Raw genomic sequence first — 13550 nt, 5'->3', positions numbered from 1 at the left:
AATTGCCCAGCAACTAGTGAATGAGTAAATAAAATGTGGCATCAGACAACAAGCATCATCTGGCAGTAAAACAGGGATGGGGGGCCGACACGTCTCAACAGGAACGCACCTTGAATATACACTACAGAAAGAGGACAGTCGCCAAGAAGCGCATACTGCATGATTTTGTTTATAGGTAACGTCTAAAATAAGTGAATCTATGCAGACAGAAGGCACATTAGTCGGTGAAATGTGTAGCGTGTTAATTGCATCTCAGTTGTTTGCCGTATACGAAAATAAGACAGAGGAGTGAAGGGACAGAAGGGAAGGAAGGGGACAACCACCTTTGAGTCGCTACTACGTTCCAAAGATGAGCCCAAGGTCTGACTTGCGTTACCTGATTTAGTCCTTAGCGCACCTCTAGGAGTGGGCGTCACCATCTGGTTTTGACTCTCAGCTCGGTATCCAGAAAGGTAGAATCTCAAAACCCTCAGCGGCTGAGCCTGTGAAGCACAGACCTGTGTGACCCCTCAGCCCGCTTACCCTTGTCTGCTCCTTCAGCAGCTGCCCTGGTGTCGGGACTGGGAAGGTGATGCCAGAAACCATGCTTAGTAGCCAGAATGTGCTCATCCTGCCAAAGTCATGGTGAAGGAGTAGCTCAGGGCTCCAGACAGAACAGGCTGGGACCACAGGCTCCAGAGACCTATGGCCCTGGGGTCCCATACAGCACCTTGTGGTACCCCAGGCACCACACCAGCCCCTCAGAACCTTGATCCCCAGACACTGCCTTGTGCTATGGCGTGTGGCCTTGTCACCTCACCCGCATTCATTGCTGACCACCTCCTCTGAGCTGGGACAGAGACAATCAGAGACAGCTTCTGCCCTCACAAATCTTATATCCAAGTAGATTGGGTACAGGTGTTAAACACTTTCCATAGGCTATGTAATGGTGAGGTGTTTGGAGTGCTCTGGGAGCACAGAGGAAGGGTGACTAACTGCTTGGGAAGTAAGAGCAGACTCCATCTACCAATCTGTTTACGCATCTGTCCACTCGTTCACTCATCCATCCATCCATCCACCTGCCTATCCCTCCATCTCTCCATTCCTCCATCCATCCATCCCTCCTTCCCTCCCTCCCTCCATCCATCCATTGCCCAAAGCTGTTTGTTTATTGAACTCCTTTCACCCCTATGTTTCTAGATGCTGGGGCTTCACCACAGAACAGGACAAAGTAAGTCAGTTCTTTCCTAGATCTCACCTTCTAGTGTATATAACATAAAACAAACGTGTAAAATAATTTTACATACAGAAAAGCACCACGAGGAAAATGAAACAGAATAACAGATGTGAAAGTCTGGGAGCCAGGGATGATTTCTCCGGGGAGGTAGTGTTTGAGCTCAGTTTCAAACGAGGAGGAGCCATTAATGGGAAAGTCTGAGGCAGGGGAGGCTCCGGGCAGAAGAGTCAACACACACAGAGGCCACAGGCAGGGACGGAGATGGCTTGTTCAAGGGATGGGACAAAGGTCCGTGTGCATGGAGCTTAGTGGTTGCGGGCGAAGGGGATGGGATGTTTGTGCTGGGTCTCAAAGAACAAGAGCTTGCCATGCAGAGACAGTCGTGGGGACAGCGTACGGGGGACCGGGAGAAATGAGGGGACTTGGTGTTTGTCCAGTAGACCAGGCACTTTTCAATGTTTTTTTTCTTTCACAGAGAGGAATAAATAGCCAGGAAATGCCTGGAAAAGAAGGTGGAGGTATGGGTTAGTCGACCAGATACAGCACATATTATACGGCTTCTCTGATTGAACCGTGTGGCATTAGTTTGTTAATAGACAGATAGAACGTGGAACAGAGTAGAAAACCCAGAAATAGGTCCGCAGCATGTGGAATGTGGTCAAGGTGGCTTCTCAGGCGACTGGGGAGAATGTGAGGTGACCAGCGAGAAAGGGAGGTGACCGGGGAGGAGATGAGGTGAACAGGGAGAAGGTGAGGTGACCGGGGAGAGGGTGAGGTGACCGGGGAGAGGGTGAGGTGAGCGGGGAGAGGGTGAGGTGAGCGGGGAGAGGGTGAGGTGACCGGGGAGAGGGTGAGGTGACAGAGGAGAAGATGAGCTTTTTGGTCAACGGCTTTGGGACACTTGGAGAGCCAGGCTGGAGCTATGTCCACAGACGCGGGTGAATCTGAGACGAAATCATGCCACGTGCTGGGAAAACACTGGATGACTTTTGCCACCTAAATCAGAGAAAAGCTTTGATAACTATGGCTCGAAACCCAAAAGCAATCGAGCAAAGACGAATAAATTTGCCTACATTAAATTAACACATTCGTGTGGCAAAATACACCGCAAGCCACAAAATCCTTGCAGGACTCAAATCGCTCACACAAGAAGTCCCCGACAACCAAGAAAAAGTCCCACGAGCTGTAAGAAAACAGGTGAAAGTTATTAGCAGTTTGTGCAGAAAAAAGAGGGCAAATGTCTCTCAAATACATGAACAGGTGCCCCATCTTGGTCACGTCAAGGCAACGTGAAATAAAACGCCACTGATATTCTCTCACTTATCAGATCGGCAAAAATCCAAGGATTGAACCATTTATTACGTTGGCGAGACTGGCCATCCAGGTCTTGTCACTGATCTCGGGTGGGAAAGCAAAACGGTGCCTTCTCTGGAGGGAACAGGGTCCGTCACGCCAAGGCCTTCGCTGGGGTTGTGCGCGGGGGGAGCAAAGGCTGAGAATCCCAAATGCCCGTCACAGGACGTCGGTTGACTAAACCCTGGCTGACCTTCCCAGGAGTGCGCTGCGGCCATGGTGGGGGTGGGGGGTGGCGGGCTCGAGGGACAGCATGAGGACCCGTGTGCCGTGACATCGGAGCCAAGCAAGGTGCGGAGAGGGCTTTGTGGGTGTGCGTGTGCTTCTTGTATTTTCTAAGAGGACCAGTGGACAGAGAACGCCCCGAAGAATGGAAATGGCCTTGAGGGGGCGTAGGGGGGAGAGGAAGGGGCAAGGCTCCCGTGGTCCTCCCGCCCGCCCGCAGGTCCCTCTTGCTCCGGAGCCCCGTAAATGCTTTGTTAAATGAGGTCACCAAGAAGGTGTCCCTACCACTTGGGCGCAGACGGGAGCAATGAACCCGACGGCTGATCAAGTTGGTGGTGAGAAATCTTGGTGTTGCTGTAAAAAATCAGCATTTAGAGTGTGGACTCTTAGGGAACTATCTTCTGAGGCCCCAAAAAAAGAAAATCTTACAATGTTCTTCTAAGAAAAAGGACTAACAGGAGGAAAAGAGTAAGGAAATGGTCTCTTCCCTGGGGGGAAGCAGAAAGAGCGTCGCCAGACCCCCTCCTCATTTACGTGAAGTCTCTCCAAGGCCGGGCGCAGAGGAGACGGGAGCTTGGACGGTCCCAGGGGTCATCCTGGAGACTGAGGACGAGGCCGGGGGAAGACAGTGACCTGTGCTCGCCGGGCCTCCCGCCCGAGGTTCCCTGCTTGCTCTGCCGACCTGCCACGGGGGTGTCGGGCCTCTGGGTGAGGGGAGCCAGGGGACTGCCAGACATTCACGCATGTTCAGGACCAGCAGGGAAGACCCCACTGTGCCTCCTGGCTCAGGAGTCCTCGCTGAGGCTGGACCCCCAGGCCGATCCTCGTCCGTCGCCTGTCCCAGAATCCGGCCTCGTCTAGGCAGTGGGGGAGCGCCTCTGGGGCTCCCGTGTGGGGCGGGGGCAGGCTGGGGGTGCGGGGGAAGGGATGCCGACAGAAAAGAAGCAGCCAGAGCTGATGGGAGGGGCACTTTCGGGAGGCTTGTACTGAGGCCCCCACGTCAACAAGCTACGCCCATCTTCCAGATGTGGCCACAGAAAATCGGGCATGGGGACCAGACGGAGGCTGCGAAACTAGTGAGTTCTTGCGGAGGGCAACTGACCCCCGGCATGTTCCCGGGGGGCGGGGCTCAGAGTGTGTCCACCACCCTCCCCGCCGGGCCTGGGGACAGGGGACCCCAGCCCCGGGGCCCGGCTCCAGGGGCAACCTCGTGCAGCGAGACCGTGGGACATGTGCGCCCCGGAAGCCCCCGGCCCCAGCCGCAGGTCTGAGCTGGCAGATTCCTGCAGCCCCGTGGGGAGCATGGAAGGGCGGAAATGATGACAGGTGCCATCGACTCCAGGCCGCCTGTCGCTGGAAACCAGCTGCCTCCCGTCAGCAGCCCTTCAGGCCCAGGGACAGACAGCCAGGCCTGACTCGGAGCTCCTGTTCCGGCCAGCAGCCCCCCTGCCCGGGGGGGCCGGGCTCCCAGCTCCAGCAGGTGGGGCTGCGGCCCGCCCCACGGGTCTGGGTCGGACAAGAGTCCGCGGGGAGTGGGGGGCCAGGCTCAGGAGTGGGATGAGTTACAGGGGGGCGGGGGGGGGTGCAGAGCAGCTGGAGGGGACTGCCTGGGGTGGGCCGGGTCTGCTGGGTGCGAGCAGAGGTGCGGACAGGAGGACCATGGGAGTGTCGGGCCAGCACGGGCCCAGCTGGCTGGAGGCCAAGGGCGAGGCCGGAGGGCCACCCGGAGCAGGTACTTCCAAGGAGCTGGTCCAGGACCTCAGTGGGCACGCGGAAAGACAGGGGCCTGGAGGGGGGACGGCGGAGGAGGGGACTCTCTCCTGGACACGCCTGGGCCTGTGGATGTGGGTGGGAAGGGACGACCTCTTCCCGTCACTAAGTTCTAACTGATTTGGGGCTTCCCCCTTTCGCGTGGGGCGCCACGGGGCCCCACGAGGCCGCTGAGTCTGCCTGCGGCACAGGGGGGCGGGAATCACTCCTCTTCCCCTGTGACGTGTTTACAGAAAAGCAGGCAGATCACTCCAGTGCAAATTTAGCTGTCGAATATTTGGTAACAGCTTCAGTGCCACGTGTCTCCCGTGCGATGGCCCGTGAGACGTAACAACGGCAGTCGGGGCGGGGCGGCAGGTCTGGCTGCCGTGGGGCCTCGGTGCGTGGTGGTCCCGAACCCCCAGGCAACATGTTCCCAATGACCTGCAGGCCGGAAGAGGAGGCTCCCTGGGGACAGGGGGGGGGGGTCTCTAGGAGGAGCTGAGCGCCGGGGTCGGAGGCCGCAGCCTCGCCCACGCCCTGAGCTGGCCTCCCTGGCTGGCCGCCTGGTGCCCAGCAGCCGCAGCCGTTTTTAGCCCCGTTCAAAGCAGGCCACGGCCGGGGCCAGGCAGGCATGGTGACCTCGTCAGGGGTCACCCCATGCTCACAGGGGCCCACGTACGATGAGAGGCCCGGTCCTCGGCCAGGGCCGGTGGGGTTACAGGGACGGGGGCGGCGGTCTGACCCTGGGGCTGGCACTCCATCAGCCGTGCCCCCCGCTGGCCCCCCAGACCTGGTCACCAGGAAGCAGCCCTACGGGAACATGCCAGGGCCCAAGGGTGACAGCTGGACATTCACTATAGAGGGTGACAGGGACCATGGGGTGCCTGCCCCCTTCCTGCCCCCGGGGGTACCTGCAGCCCGTGTCTCCTTCCTCCTGGGTCTTGCCCGCTCCATGGCTGCTGGTCTCACAGCTCACAGGGACCGAAAGCTGGAAGGCGTCGTGGGGAAAACAGCACCCAGCCACGAAGCTGTTGGGTGGCCGGGGGGCCACACAGAATTCTCTTGCGTGTTAGACGATCCGAAAGCATTTTGTGTTCGTGGTTGGCGTCCGGCATGATTCCTTCTGGCTGGAGGCCTTGGCTACCGTTTTCGGGGCACAGAGGACATGCCACAGCAATGATCGTGGACCTGCCCGTCCGGAAGAGGCCTGGGTCCCGTGGGTAATCACCTGAGAGTGGGCAGGTGGGTAATGACCCACACCTCACTGGTTTGCGAATTCGCACTCCCTGCGTCTCTGCCCACACAGCTGCCCCGGGGGCTCAGCGTGCAGGCCTGGTCCCCGCTCTTACAGGGAAGGGGGCTGGAGCCCCAGGAGCCCATTTTCCTTGGAGGCTACCTCGGTGGCCGCCTACCCAGCCTCTCGTGCACTGTCAGAGCAGTGGAGAGGTCGGGGTGCATGTACCCAGGTGCAGGGGGAGGACAGCCCTGGACTGTGTCCCAGTTCTGCCACTTCTGGGCTGTGTCCCTGAGGCAAGTCATTTAACCCCGCTGGGGCTGAGCTTCCTCTCTGAGACCCATGACGGTCGTCCCACTGGGCAGGGAGCTCCGTGGGAACATTGCGCAAATCGTGGGCACAAAGCCCACACAGAATGCGCCTGCCTCAGGCGGCCCCCGTCTGCCCTGTGCTCTGGCCAGGCCACCAGGGAGTGGCCGGGGGCCACGCCAGAGTCCCGTGGACACAGACTCACGACTGGGCGAGTGCCCACAGGTGGGGCCTCAGTGTGAGGGCAGGGGGACAGCCCAGGATGACAGCACACGTCGTGAAGACCCCACACCTGTCTCTCACCTTCCAGTGAACCAGAGGTTTCCTTTGCTGCTTGGGCCTCGCCTGGGACCACAGTGTCCCCGCTCTTGGGGGTTGGGCCTCCTCTGGGACCACAGTGTCCCTGCTCTTGGGGGTTGGGCCTCCTCTGGGACCAGTGTCCCCCCTCTTGGGGGTTGGGCCAGCTCTGCGACCAGTGTCCCCACTCTTAGGGGGTTGGGCCTGCTCTGGGACCACGGTGTCCCCACTCTTTGCGGTTGGGCGTGCTCTGGGACCACAGTGTCCCCACTTTTAAGGGTTGGGCCTGCTCTGGGACCCGGTGTCCCCACTCTTAGGGGTTGGGCCTGCTCTGGGACCAGTGTCCCCACTCTTAGGGGTTGGGCCTCCTCTGGGACCACAGTGTCCCCACTCTTGGGGGTTGGGCGTGCTCTGGGACCACAGTGTCCCCACTTTTAGGGGTTGGGCCTCCTCTGGGACCACGGTGTCCCCGCTCTTGGGGGTTGGGCCTGCTCTGGGACCACGGTGTCCCCGATCTTAGGGGGTTGGGCCTGCTCTGGGACCACAGTGTCCCCACTCTTAAGGGCAGCCCAGGCAAACATCAGGGTGGAGCTCCTTCCTTACTGGGCACTGATGTGACCACGTACCCCCACAAGCCTGGGCCTGAAGCGTCCCCATCGACCCGGAGCAGTCGGGCGGTCAGGCACCCCAGCAAACTCACCACCGCCAGCGAACAGAGGGGCACAGGGCTGGGCCTCCTTAGCTTTATCTAGGAAAGACGCTTGTTCAGGCCTCGTGGGCACTTTCTTGAGCTCGAGCGCCCCCTGCTGCTGGCGCGGGGGGAGGAGGCACTCTGAGGGTCCCCCCCATCCAACCCCCTCCGTCCCGGGACTCCCACACCCAGGAAAGCCATGGAGAACCAGGGAAAAGACGCTGTGGGTCTGGGATCAGAAATGGGGGGGCATGCGGGCCTCTGCCCGGGGCCCCAAGGCCGTGGGACATGGGACAGTTCTGCCCCTGAGGCTCCCTCCCCACCCGCTCCTTTCTGGGAGCCAGCACTGGGCTTCTGCTCAGGGTTGCTTACAGTGGGGTGAGGGCTGTCCCCACAGAGGGGCTGGTGTGGCCCCGCTGGTGTCAGAGGCACCCCACCTCCCTGGCTCCTGACTCACTGCACCAGAGCCCATGTGTGTGCAAGGCAAACGGGGCCTCTGGTCACAAACCCAGAGGTCGCTCGGCAGAGATCGCTCGGCAGAGGTGGACAGAGACGCGGCCTCGAGGCCCCGGGGGCACGCTGAGGCTCGCGGCCTCCCGGGGACACCACTCAGACCGACCGGCATCCCTAAGATCACGTCCCTGGGATCGGCAAGCAGGTGTAAGCAGGGCCATTAGGTGTAAAGTAAGTTCTGAAGGCCCTGGCCGAGGACGATGGCTCCAGTGGCTGAGCAGACGGGGCCCCCTGGGGACCGCAGTCAGGCAGGGAAACACGCCTGGTTTTCTGTGACCGGGGCTCCTGCTTCAGGTACACCGGGGTGGGGGGAGCTGCCGGGCCACCCGGGGCCCTTCTCCACTCCTGTCCTCTCCCGCCCTCTCCTTACCAGCTTGTCGCTCAAGGATCTGCCGGCCTTCAAGGGCCGTCTGTGTCTGTCTGATCTTCCCAGAAAGCAATGTGAGGACCCCCAGACACGGCCACGTGACGGGCGCGAAGTGTGCTGTCTGCCACGCGAGGTGTAAGCCGCGGGAGGGGACCGTGGGTCTGTGTGGGGCCCCAGGCACCCGGGGGTGGAGGCCGGCCTCCCCTGCGGGACGGCCACCTGGCTGCCCACACTTCGGCTTCCTGCAGCGGCCGCCACGTAACCCCAGGCAGGCGGCTCCCAGGGAAGGACCGTTGGCCTGGGCCGGCGACACGCCCCGAGGTCTCTGGCTCCCCGGGAGCCCAGTGAGCTCCTCCAGGGCAGAGCTCTCTGTTTTGTTCAACCGTGAACCTGGCCGGGACCGTGCATGGCCCCCGGGAGGTGCCCTTGTCCGCACTGGCTCCCGTTGGATGCGTGGCCGGCTCACGTGTCTGCAGAGCCGGGTCTCCGTCCCAGTCCCTCGGCTGCTCGCCCTTTCCCCGTCGGAGCCAGGGACGCAACTGTTCATCTGCCCTCTCCGGGCGGCAGAGGACACCGGGAGCCCCCTGAGTGCCCGGCCCTCATCTGCCTCCCGGCAGGCTCCGATGTAACCGGGGGACTGAGCGCACGGCTGTCCTGGAGCGTCCTCCTCCTCTCCTGAGTGCCGAGGGCGTCACCGCGTCCTTTGGAGGCCGCCTCGCTGGGACGGCAGGCAGAGCGGCCGGGGGTGTCTGGGAGCACGAGGCTCTTCCCGAGGAGGCCGGCCCTTCCACGGGGACTCCCGGGACGTCTCCTTTGGGGCCCTGCTGGAGGCCACCGGCCAACCCCGCCGTGCCAGCCCGCGGGCTCCTGCTGGCCCCTTCTCCGGTCCTGGCCCCGTGTGACTAGTGTCCTTATTAGGAGAGCCCTGGTGTGTCAGCCTCCAGAATCCCGCCTCCAGGATAGAGACACAATTAATTTCTGCCCTTTAAGCTGCGGTCAGTGGTACCTTATTGTGGCGGCCTGAGCGGATGGCCGCAACAAATTCAATGAGTCACGCAGGACACGAGCGAGAAGGAGGACGGGACAGAGGAAAAGGCTACAGTCTCAGGGCTGGGACAAAGTCTAGAGCGTTTCACACATGCTCAGCAGGAGCCCCGGAGGGAGGGACGTGTGTGTGCAGATGGTGCACACAGCTGTCCTGGGGCAGATGAGCAGGGGTCCTCAGATGAGGGGCGCACGGGGTCCAGAGCAGAGCACATAAAACCTCGTCCCCACCGGATGCCAGATACGTCCTGCGTCGGGCACCGTGAATCACCCGGAGCAGCACCCACCCCTGCCTCTTAGCTTTTTTCCCCTTCCTTGTCCACACGCAGGTGTAACGAAACGATCACAGAGGGGCGCCTGGGGGGCTCAGTCGGTTAAGCATCTGACTTCGGCTCAGGTCGCGATCTCGCGGTTCGTGGGTTCGAGCCCCGTGTCGGGCTCTGTGCCGACAGCTCGGAGCCTGGAGCTGCTTCGGATTCTGTGTCTCCCTCTCTCTCTGCCCCTAACCCACTCGCCCTCTGTCTGTGTGTGTCTCTCTCTCTCAAAAAATAAACGTTAAAAAAAATTAGAAAGAAAAACAAGTACAGAGACGTGCCCCGCGGTCGTGTGAGGACAACCGTGCCACTTGATGTCTTGCTAAGGAGAGCACACTCTGAACCCGGGTGCGCATGTGGGTCCGTTACATCCGACCTGCTGTTTTTCTCTGTGGCGGGTTTTATAGTTTCATCTACAAATGAACAAAAACTCACGCGACTCTCACCCCTGACTCTGCCGCGCCCTTGAGCTTTTGAAAATGTTGAAAATCACAGCAGATCTTCCCTCCAGTGCGGCCTCTCCTCCACAGGCCTCCCTTCCTCCAGACACGCCTCTTCCTGTCTGCTCACCTCACACACCCCCTGAGCGGCGGGGCCGTGTCCTCGGAGGGCTTGTGGCCTCCATTGCCGTAGGTGGGCACGTGTTCCCACGTCTGGCCGTCCCCCCGAGCGCCGTCTGGGCCGCTCTGTCTGGCCGCCTGCTACGTTTCTGCCTGGACGGTTCACAGGCATCTAAACATGGTCCCCCCCTTGCGACTGGCATCTCCTCAAAGGCTGGTCCTCCTACTGTGTCCCCTGCCCTGGGACTGAGCAACAGAATCCTAGATTCCCTCCCCCGCCCCTGCCAGGAACCAGGCCTGCTTCCCAGCTCTCCCTCTGACCACCCTCCTCCCTCCCAACCCCCTGCCCCGTGGAACTCGATGGAACTCTCAAAGCCTCTGTTCTTGGGCCCCCAAAAGCATAAGTAGAACGGGGTCTGTTGAAGGAGGGACCCCATTCACCGAGAGGGAGACCCTCCGAGCCTGGAAACCTTCCAGACCCTGGCTTCTGGCTACAAAGTCCCAGATTGATTCTGGGGGAGAGATATAGATGTCGAGGCACACGACCCTCAGGGCCCAGCGGCTGTGAGTGGAGAGCTCTGTGTGGCCCCAGGAGGGCGGAGGGTGGGCACAGACGATTCATTGTCGAGTGGCTCTGTTTAATCCTCGCTAAGTGATTTTAATTATTTCAGCTTTGTGAAAAAAACAAACAAGCAAAAAAATGCATGCACAGCACGATGAGGAAATAGAACACGAAAACATTATCACTAGGAGGTGGGATTAAGGTCGACAGGTATTTTCTTTTGAAATTTTTTCTGTTTTATCTATTTATTCAATAATAAATATGCATGACTTTCGTAATGGACAAAAATATTTTCCCCGAAGTCATCCGTTTGTAGATGAGGTGACTTCCCAGCTCTGCTCCGCAGAGACACAGGGAAGGTCAGGTGTCCCGCCTCGCCTCAACCCTGCCTGGCCTCCTCCCCCACCCCTGCAGCTCTTCTCTCTGACAAGCCCCCTTGACAGGTGTCAGCTCTTCCGGGAGAAGTCAGCCGTGGCCAGAACCATCTGGTGCCGGGGGTGGGGCCGCTGCGGGGGCCTCACAGGAGCGCCAGCCCCTGCCGCCCGTGCCCCCAGCTCTCACCCCCTCCGCAGCTGACCACCCAGCCCGCCTCCCTCTACAGGCCGGGAGCCTCTGAGGGGTGGGGGCGAGCCCTTGCCCATGTCTGCAGCAACCTTGGGGAAACTTGGGGGCTCCCTGTCTGGAGACACAGCTCAGGACCTGGGTCAGGACCAGCACCCCTGGCTGGAGGAGTCTTTACCCACAGGCCCTGAATTAGGTCCTCCCTACACGGGCCTGTGACGGTCCCTATGGTCCTCCCCTTCCTAGACGTGGGGCCTTGGGCTAATCCGATAACCCTGGGCACCCACAGCCTCCCCTATAAAGCCGAAAGAAGCTACCTTGGAGGGCACAGCTGGCCTCAGTGATGCAACTCTGTGTGGTGGTCCTGCAGGGGACCTGCAGAGGCTCTCGGGGCCACTGCCTCTTGCCCAGGGAAGAGCACAGTGTCTGAGGCCACAGCACCCTGCAGAACAGCCCCTTCATCTGTTTCTTGTGCCTGTAGCAGGTTGGAAGGGGCAGGTGCGCACTGCTTAGGGAACGGACGGGCTGCAGAGATCCAACCGTCCGGCTGAGACCCCTTGGCCCCATCCTCTCGGGGAACAGTCCCTCTCTGCTCCCTAAGCCTTCCTATGGGTCCTTGCCTGCCTCCTGCCTTTCCTGGGCATCATGATCTATGGGGGAACTTGTACAGGCTGCGCAATTTGACTCACGTTGACCTCAGACTTGGGGTCTGTCCCTCACAAAGGGGCTTCAGCCTCCCGTGATGACACTCAGCTCATCTACCTGAGCCCCCACCCTGCCTTCACCCCCATCTGAGCAGGTCCTGTGATGCTCCCTCTATCTGGGCAGGTCCTGTGATACCCCCCATCTGAGCAGGTCCTCTGATGCCCCCCCAATCTGGGCAGGTCTTGTGATGCTCCCTCTATCTGGGCAGGTCCTGTGATACCCCCCATCTGAGCAGGTCCTGTGATGCCCCCCCATCTGAGCAGGTCCTGTGATGCCCCCCCCATCTGAGCAGGGCCTGTGATGCCCCCCCATCTGAGCAGGTCCTGTGATGTGCCCCCCATCTGAGCAGGTCCTGTGATGCCCCCCCATCTGGGCAAGTCCTGTGATGCCCCCCCCATCTGAGCAGGTCCTGTGATGCCCCCCCATCTGAGCAGGTCCTGTGATGCCCCCTCATCTGGGCAGGTCCTGTGATACCCCCCATCTGAGCAGGTCCTGTGATGCCCCCCCATCTGAGCAGGTCCTGTGATGCCCCCCCATCTGGGCAAGTCCTGTGATGCCCCCCCCATCTGAGCAGGTCCTGTGATGCCCCCCCATCTGAGCAGGTCCTGTGATGCCCCCTCATCTGGGCAGGTCCTGTGATACCCCCCATCTGAGCAGGTCCTGTGATGCCCCCCCAATCTGGGCAGGTCCTGTGATGCTCCCTCTATCTGGGCAGGTCCTGTGATACCCCCCATCTGAGTAGGTCCTGTGATGCCCCCCCATCTGAGCAGGTCCTGTGATGCCCCCCCCCATCTGAGCAGGTCCTGTGATGCCCCCCCATCTGAGCAGGTCCTGTGATGTGCCCCCCATCTGAGCAGGGCCTGTGATGCCCCCCCATCTGAGCAGGTCCTGTGATGCCCCCCCATCTGAGCAGGTCCTGTGATGCCCCCCCATCTGGGCAGGTCCTGTGATGCCCCCCCCATCTGGGCAGGTCCTGTGATGCTCCCCCATCTGGGCAAGTCCTGTGATGCGGCCCCCCAATCTGGGCAGGTCCTCCCTACGCCCACAGGCACCTCCCTCCCTCCTCCCCCCCATCGCCACACATCCGGTGCTGCGGCCTGCTGTTGTGCCTCCGCCGCCCACTGTGCTTGGCCGCAGGCTCTGTCCAGCAGCATCTGTTTGGCCGGGGCCGTCCGTCCGTGGGGCTCAGGGGAGGGCTGGGAGTCCTCCCTGGGCTCTTCCGCCTCGCCCCCTGCCTCACCCGCAGCCCTGGGAACTGCCCCTGCAGGGTCAGCAGGTTCACAGCTGGTGCCCGCACATGGTTGTCAGAATCCCAGTGCCGATGGGGGCCCTGGCCAAGGCCTCAGAGGCTGCTGCGGCCGCCGCACTGTCTGCTCTTGGCCCACGCGGGAGCTGCATGGGGTGTGCACCCTGGCATCCCCTCGACCCCCCTCCCACCCAACCGCCTGTGCTGCGGGTCTCAGCCCCGCAGGTGGCCACTCAGGGTCAGGCCTGCCGTCCAGCCACACGGGCTTGGGCTTTGTGGCCCAGGGAGGGCCTGCTTGTCTGCTGATACCTGCCGTGAAGTGTGTGCAGAGCCTCAGAGGCTCCGTCTGTCCTGCGGTGGCCTGACCTTACTCCTCCCCCCATGGGAAATGGTCCGTCTGGAAAGCAGGATGCTCCCCTGGAGCCTGCCCGGGCTGTCCACCCCTCCAGAACCACACCCCGGGGCAGGGGGCGGGTAGGCCGGCAGGTGCTGTGGGGGAGCCGGAGGCCAGAGGATGCAAAGACTCCCCCAGCCTCCTCCGTCAGGCCATTAGGGAGAACGAGCCACCTCTACCACCCAGCCCGGCGCGGCAGGGTCACGG

General features: G+C 61.1%; 1 protein-coding gene across 3 annotated transcripts; it reads right to left on the bottom strand.

The window, feature by feature from the left end:
- Positions 1-4230: 4230 nt before the first annotated feature.
- Positions 4231-8981, bottom strand: LOC128314164 (uncharacterized). Of its 3 annotated transcripts, none has more exons than XR_008295672.1 (4): positions 7961-8979; positions 6990-7718; positions 5458-5774; positions 4231-5011 (listed from the first exon to the last, which is right to left on the bottom strand). XR_008295672.1 is itself a non-coding variant. In XM_053216036.1 (2 exons), exons 1-2 carry the CDS (start codon positions 8502-8504, stop codon positions 5512-5514), a joined length of 807 nt encoding a protein of 268 aa, XP_053072011.1. In that variant the 5' UTR covers positions 8505-8981; the 3' UTR covers positions 4231-5511. The 3 variants fall into 3 exon arrangements, 1 of the variants encoding a protein (XP_053072011.1); XR_008295673.1 differs by having other exon boundaries at positions 7087-7718; XM_053216036.1 differs by lacking the exon at positions 6990-7718 and having other exon boundaries at positions 4231-5774; positions 7961-8981.
- Between the last annotated feature and the right edge of the window lie 4569 nt (positions 8982-13550).

Source organism: Acinonyx jubatus, chromosome C1 (genome assembly GCF_027475565.1).
Source record: "Acinonyx jubatus isolate Ajub_Pintada_27869175 chromosome C1, VMU_Ajub_asm_v1.0, whole genome shotgun sequence".
Lineage (NCBI taxonomy): Eukaryota > Metazoa > Chordata > Mammalia > Carnivora > Felidae > Acinonyx > Acinonyx jubatus.
This window is presented reverse-complemented; position numbering and strand designations above follow the sequence as displayed.